Here is a 7,647-nt window from a genome sequence, read left to right as displayed (position 1 = left end):
GATCCGCTCACTGCTGGGAAGACCCAGGGAGCAGGAGGACGGGCTCTGCTGGGCCTGCCAGTGGGCGTCCCGGGCCAGTCCCCGAGGTTGCGCCTTCCTTGAGACTCCACATCCCTCTCGCCCACGGCCGCGTCTCTGCTGCCCGTTACAGGAAAGCTGCTACGTGTCCTGTCTGCAGTCCCCTCCTCCCTGTCTGTCCTCCACTCACGCCAGCCAGGTTTTCCCATGACGACGACGCCCGGCTGTTCCTGTCAAGGTCCCCATGACCTCTACCTGCCCTCGGCCCAGCCTTCCCTGACCTCTCAGCAGCAGCCACACAGGGCCACTCACTCCTCCATGACATGCTCCCTTTCCTTGGCTCCCGGCCACCTCCCACCCCACAGGCTGCTCCTTCTCAGCCCCTTTGTGGGTCCCTCCTCGTCCCTGTCGTTTGAACTCTGCGTGTCTCCCTCTCCCTCTGCACTAGTTCCCAGTGATCGCCAGGGAACTGTGAGAGCCCCGTGGTTTGGCCACCTCTCCTTCAATCCCAGACACCTTCTCTAGCTACCTCCTCTGTCCCCACGGGCTGTCTGAGGCCCCTCACTCTTCACATGGAATCACCGAGCCAGGACTCCCACGCCCTCCCCAGGCAGAGGCGCCCCTGCTTCTCCCAGCGCCCCCCGCTCAGCTGCCGGAGGCTCCGTCCTCCCAGTTGCCCGGGGTAAAGCCGCGAGGGCAGCCTGGACTCTTCTCTTTGCCCCACAGCCCGCACGCAGGCGGCAGCGGATCCTCCTGCTCCACCATGACATGTACTCAGAGTCCCGCTGTTTCTCGCCCTCCCTTGCTTCACCCTAATCAGCCTGTCTGGCTCTGGCCTGGATTATTGCCACAGCCACTCACTTGGTCACTCTGCGACTTTTGTGCTGCGGCTGATGCACACAGCAGCCAGAGAGATCAGATCAGGCATAGATTGAGTCATGTGATTCCTCTGCACAAACCTGCAGGGCTTCCCACGTGACCTGGGATGACACGCAACGTGCTTTCCCAGGCCCACAGGGCCCTCTCCAGCTGCACTTCCTACGTGCCCACAGTGCTCACTGGGCCCCAGGGCCTTTGCACTTGCTGTTTCTTCTACCTGGAATTTTCTTCTTTGGATATTTGCAAGGCTCACGTGCTCGTTTCATTCAGGCTTCTACTCAAATGCCACAGCGTCCAAGAGGCCTTCCCTGTTCATATGATCTGAAGTAGCACCCACTGCCCGACTCTCGCTTTTCCCTCACTCCATTTTATTTTCCCTCAATGCACTTTCACTCCCTGATATTTTATTCTGTGTTTGTCTGTCTGTTTGTTTATGGTCTGTACTATGAGCTCAGTGTAAGAAATTTTCCCTGTTTTGTTCTCAGTTGTGCTCTAGCTCCTAGTACAGTGTTGGGCACATAGTAAATGCTCAGTAAATCCTATCCAGATGAGTGAATGTAAAGCCCTACAGCAGCACACGCTGGGGAATGGAAGGGAGGGGAAGACCCCTGTGTCAGGGGTGTGGAAGCCCACCCTTATTCTAGAAGGCTCACTGAGAGCCCCCAGCCCCATTTCTAGTCTTGACAGCGCTGCCATGGCGTCTGTGCTGCCCACCCCAACCTGTTCTCTTACTCACAGCACAGGGGATGAACACAGCCAGGGGAACTGGGGTCACTTGGACCAGGTGGCCGCGCTGCGCTGGGTGCAGGACAACATCGCCAACTTTGGAGGGAACCCAGGCTCTGTGACCATCTTTGGAGAGTCGGCGGGAGGTGACAGTGTCTCTGTTCTTGTAAGTGTTCCTGGCACCAGGCCCCACCCCCAGGCTGATGTGGCAGCTGATGGGACCTCTTGGAGACCAGCCCACCCAGCCACGGGCACCTTTGCTTACAAGGCCTGGATTGGGGACAGACCCTACTCATTGCCCGGGACCAGGCAGTAGAGAGCTAACATCCAAACTCTCCTTGGCTCCCAGGAAGCTCACAGCTCAGCCTTATGTCCTGGGGCCATAAGAATCTCTGGCCCCAGCCTGCACTGGTGGCTGTCCTCCTCTGCCAACTTGGTTGAGCTGTCTCTCTCCTTCCTGCTTATTTTAACACCTGGACTCAGCTCACTTCCCCTGGGCGGTAGGGATGGGTATAAATTATGAACATGTGGAAGCAAGGAAAAGAACTGGACAGACCTCATCGTTTGGTTTGAAGCCAGATCTACGTGTTGAGGGGACACGAGCACTAAGATCAGGCCAGAGTCTCTGCTGAGGTGGTCTGATGGCCCCCCACACCCAAGAGGGAGGCAGCCGTCTGTGGGACTGAGGGACCAGGTGGGCTGGGGGAGGTGGGGAAGGAAGGAGGGATGGAGCACAGGATGGGGAGGGACGGGACAGGGGATGTGGGACACAGACACAGCCTGGGGGCGCGAGATGTCCTACCAGTGTGGGGAATGGGGCTGGAGCAGATGCTGAGGGCGCTGGGATGGGAAACCAGGTTGGAAGGTGCTGGGAGCTGTGAGGAGCCCTCCAGGTGCCTCAGAGTTGAGCAGAGGGTCAGCCCATTGCTGTGTTTGTCAATCATGTGTTGGTTTCCCAGTTGAAGACTCAGAGGAAAATCCTTGTATTTTTTTTTTTTTAATTAGAGATAAAGGAAAAGTACAGCCCAATAAAGAAAAAAGCCATCCCCAGTCAGACTCTCCAGGGTCCTCACTGTGGACGTTCTACATGTATTTTTCTAGTCTTTTCTTCATGATTCACTCTGTCACTTTTCATCTTTTTCTTCTATCAATAAACTTTCCTTAAGTAAAATAAGGATGTTAATTAACATAAATGGAAGTATAATACAGTATAACATTATAATATCTTTTATAATTGCATAGTATTCCGTGGTAGGAATTAAAAATTGTTTATTTACTCAATCTCATGATATTGGAACCTTGGATTCTTTCCAATTTTTACTGTTATAACCAGCACGGGCATCTCAGAAGTCTTTGTGTGCCTCCCTGGTCATTTTTCTTCTGAGTAATGGACATGCTGACCCAGAACGTGCGGCTGGGAGTTGCCAAGCTGCCTTTCTGGTGCTTTTGACTGCAGTGAGCTCTGCGTGCCACACTCTCCTGTTCCGTCCCCGGCTCTGTGCTCCGGCTCCGTCCCGCTGAGGTTGTCTGGGGGAGGCAGGGCCCAGGGTGAGGCTGGGAAACAGGCCAGGCCAGGAGAGGAGCCCTGGTGTCCTCTGAGACCCAAGGTCTCCCTGGGACCTGTCCAGGGCAGAGCTGTGGGTGGACCCTCCCCTGAGCATGAACTGTCCTCCTGTCCTCTCCTCGCCAGGTTTTATCTCCTCTGGCCAAGAACCTCTTCCACCGGGCCATTTCTCAGAGTGGTATAGCCCTCAGTCATGCCCTGATCCGGAACAGGGACGTCCTCAAGCCCCTGGCGGAGGTAGGTATCTCATAGGATGCTCCCACACCCTTGACTCTGTGCTCTTGGCATCCTCATGGGTCATTCCTGCTGTGGGATTCAGGGGAACTACCGAAGAATCCCTGAAGTGAGAGTGGCTGAGCAGGAAATTCAAGGAGACACCTTGCAAAACCTTCCAAGTTTATAGTCAAACAAACTGGTACAGAATGTGGAAGCGACATGCTAAGGTCCACAGGGGTTCAGTGCAAAGCTCTGACTGAAGTTTGCCACTCGTACTTCCAGCGCAGGCACCGCCCATGACCACACCCCTCAGAGGTTATCAGGAAAAGCTTCTTTAAAAAGAGATCAATAAGCAGTGTCAGAAAGCTGAGCAATAATTTGCTTGCTGAGCAGTGAGTCTTCCAGGGAGAGGACACAGCATGTGCAAATGTCCTGTGGCAGAAGCATCTTGAGAGTGAGAGAAGGCTGATGTGGCCAGAGCAGAGATCAGGGGGAGCTTGGTGTGCACTGAGGGTAGGGACAGTGGCAGGGGCCTTGTTGCACAGGACCCTGGGGGGGAGTTTGTGTTTATCTGGAGAGCAGTGGGAAGAGAGGAAGGAGTCACCACACAGTGGCGCTGCTGAGCAGGTCCCACTGGACCCAGAGGGGTGCAGGGTTTGGGTGGGGCTGAGGGAGCTGGTTTGGGGCAGCTCAGACTTCAGGGGCTGATTAGCAGGTGGGGAGGAAATGGAGACGCCAAGGATTTTTTTTAGAATTTTTTTCAGAATTCATTGGTTATAAGCAACAGGTGGCCACTGGGGCAGGCTTGAGTCAAGGAAGGGAATTTATTTTCCAAGGGAGCAGAGGTGGCAGGGGTGAGGCTGGGCTTTGTGAACAAACAGGAGCCAGAAATTGCAAAGTGAAGGGAATCCAGGTCTCTCTGACCCTTGCTCTTCTCTCCCCCTCCCTCCCTCTTCTCCTCTTCTCCCTCCTCCTGTCGGTTCATTCACCAAGTAAGTTCTGAGCAGGGATTCTGCAGCAGACACTGTCCAGGCTCTGGGACCCTGCGCACTCCCCATGACCCTGCCACCACGGAGCCTGCCTTGGGTCCCTCAGCGCCTTCCTCTCTGGCCCAGCTTTGCTGTCAGTTCCTGCGACCAGCCCATCTGGCCCCAGGCTTGGGAACTCCCCTGTGGTTCCAGAAAGTAGTCAGGTTTTCTTCTGTTTGGAAAACGCTCATGTCTATACTTGCAGCTCTCCACCCCCATCCCAGATCACTTAGGAGAGAGGCTCAGGGCCCCGGCTTTGCTGAGATGCCCCCCTTGGTGCATCAAACTCAGCCTCTCAGAAAAGTCTGGGTGATGGTGTGTGGGACAGACCACCCCCGGTGTCCAAGACAGGCTCAGGGGAGCCTCTCCTTCAGGACGGTTTTCTTCTTACTTTTTTTAAGATGAGAAGAGGTTCTGGGTTGGAGTCATGGGTTCTCCATGCATTAATGGCTGCCTGGGCAGGTTGCCTGAGGATAGAGGAGGGCTAATCTGGTCTTACGTATATATAATCTTTTAGCTAAGAATGATTTTTCTTTAATTTTTAATCAATAGAAACCAAACAAAAGAAAAATAATATTTCACAATCCGTGAAAATGATGTGAAGGTCAAATTTCAGTGTCTGTAAATAGAGTTTTATTGCAGCACAGCGACACCCATTTATTTCACTGGGACAGCAGAGTTTAGAAATTGCGACACAGACCACATGGCCCACAAAAGCGCAGATGTTTTCTGTTTGTCCATTTGATGCAAACGTCCGAGCCCTGCCCTGGAGAGTCGCGTCTGGCTGGTGCTCAGGACTCCAGCACGTGACTGTGCAGGTGGAAACTCTTGGCCGTGCCGCAGGCGCCGCACTCGCTGAGAAGCACCATCCAGGCTCAGGATGGGCGCGCGCTGCTTGCCTTTAGGCTCCCGTTTAAGTCCCATTCGGTACTTTCTGAAGTTCCTTGGTGCGAATCACCTCACCCAGGCCTCCTGCAGTTCTGCACGTGTTTCAGTGTGTGGGAGACTTGGCAGCCTCCTACGCTCTGCCCATGTATTAGCTCGTAAGGTGGGTGAGATCATCATTGTGCCCATCGAAGGGTGGAGAAACTGAGGCACAAAGAATGCAAGTGGTTTTCCTGAGGCCAAGTGGCCAGTACGTGCAGGAGCTGGGCTTGGAAACCAGACAGTGGTATTGGGGCTCCATGCTCTTACACCCCCTCCACACCACACATCCAGCTTTGAGATCATTACACCCATTTTAACAGAGAGAAGGTAACAGACAGAGGGAGTGTGTAATTATGACTCATGTCACAACTCAGATCAGGCACAGAGGCAGCACTCTGTGGGCCCAGAGCTCACACGTCTGGTCTGGAGTACTTTCTGCTCCCCTTGCGGCCTCACACACTGGACTGGGGACAGAACACATCTTCTACCTTGACGGAGGGAAGGGACATCGCTCTTGAGCACTTGCCGCCTGTGGTCTTTGCAGAAAGTTTCTGTGGCTGCTGGGTGTAAAACCACCACCTCGGCTGTCATGGTTCACTGCCTGCGCCGGAAGACAGAGGAGGAGCTCTTGGAAGCCGCAAAGAAAATGGTAGGTGGGTCCCTGCTAGTGCCCCCAGCCTGTAGTCATGGCCCGAGGCTGTCCTCTTGCCTTAGAAAAACTCCCTCGGATAATTTCTGACCTCTCAGGAAATGTCTGGCTCTCAATGGAGAATTTCATTTTTCGTTTTTTATTGTAATCAATGTCAAAAAAAGTAAAAAAAATAATGTCATGAAAAATTGTGTAATAATCCTCCAGCTTTATCAAAACTTAATGTTTGGCCATTTTTGTTTGCACATGCATTTATAAGAAATTAAACATTGCATCTTCCCAGGGGTAGCCACCCTCCTGAATTTGGCAGGTGGGATATTAAGCACAAAGATTTCAGAAAAATGTCACAACTTATCTTGGTTGATTTAGAAACTCTCTAAACTATAACCCAGTGGTGTCCTAATCTTCTAGATTTTCTGAAACTCTGCCTCAATTGTGAATCTAGGATAGCCATCCATCCACCTATTCATTCATCTACCATCTTATTATCCATCTATCTATCTACTAATCCATCCATTTCACTGATATCCTTTTACCAGTCTAATATCAACCTGTCCACGACTATTCATCCATCTATTTCCAACTCATCCATCATCTGTGAATCATCCAGCCACATTATATCCTCAGTCCATCATTCATTCTTCCAAAATCAATGGTCAGTCCATCACCTACCTTGTATTATCATCCATCCATCCATCCATATATCCATGCAATTCATCCATATTCCATGTATTGACCAACCCATTTATCCATCCATCCATTTGTCCATCTGTCCATCTGACCATCCATCCATCCATCTATCTGAACATCTATCCATCCATTCTTGCTAAGTGTACAGAGTGGGGTGTCAGGGGAGGTGGTGGAGACATGAATCAGATATCGTCTCTCCTCACGAGGAACTATCAGAGGAGAAAGACACCCATGTTTGTAGTGGGTTAATTATGGTGGGAGTACCGAGCAGGGAAATATTCCTTATAGTCATCAGAGATGCTTTACAGAGAAGGTGACATTTGAGGATTGATGGATGGCTGTGGCAGTCATCTGTCATCACAGGGAAGTTCAGCAGACAAACACTCGGAGAATACAGCATCTAGAGCCAATGGGAAATATTCCCTTTGTGGGAGAAGGATGTGAATTGTGAGCTCAGGAGTAGCCTGAGGCCTGGAGTCCCTACCTGGACCCTGGGCACCTGAGTATACCCTGGACCGCCGGGCATGAGTCTAGCACTGGGCTCTGTCTGCGTGTCTGTGGGTTGAGTCCAGAGTGGCCTTGGGCCTTGTGTGCTGGTTTATCTGACTCTGCTAAGGTGACCAAAGTGTTCAAAGAATTAAAACACAGCTGTTTTATAATGCCTGAAAAGAGGCAAATATTTCAGCACTGGATCCTCTCCAGTTGCACAAGAGGATCCAGCTTATAAGGGAAGAGTTGAGGACTTAGGAAAACACAGACCAAAGATCCTGGCACATCCTTCTGATATTTTCTGGGAACTTGTGGAAGTGTTTCCGTGATTATCCACTGCCTCCGAGACATAGTCACACACACACACGCACTCCTGGCTGTTAGGTCTACAACCCATAATGGAGGAACCCTCACTGGTCACTTCCTGCCTTATCTGGTAGCTATAGTGCAGCACTGCAATC

The 7,647-nt window shown here is 51.9% G+C and overlaps 1 protein-coding gene across 1 annotated transcript in view; it reads left to right on the top strand.

The window, feature by feature from the left end:
* Window positions 1–7,647, top strand: part of LOC105811898 (liver carboxylesterase 1-like) — a 30,225-nt gene that overhangs the window by 11,608 nt on the left and 10,970 nt on the right. Inside the window, exons 4-6 of the mRNA XM_012646193.1 lie at window positions 1,576–1,789; window positions 3,314–3,424; window positions 5,903–6,007. Of these exons, the coding sequence (XP_012501647.1) occupies window positions 1,576–1,789; window positions 3,314–3,424; window positions 5,903–6,007 (430 nt within the window). The remainder of the gene's footprint in view (window positions 1–1,575; window positions 1,790–3,313; window positions 3,425–5,902; window positions 6,008–7,647) is intronic.

Source organism: Propithecus coquereli, unplaced genomic scaffold (genome assembly GCF_000956105.1).
Source record: "Propithecus coquereli isolate 6110/MARCELLA unplaced genomic scaffold, Pcoq_1.0 Scaffold1055, whole genome shotgun sequence".
Taxonomy (NCBI): Eukaryota; Metazoa; Chordata; class Mammalia; order Primates; family Indriidae; genus Propithecus; species Propithecus coquereli.
The sequence above is the reverse complement of the archived record's forward strand: the minus strand, read 5'-3'. Positions and strand labels throughout refer to the sequence as shown.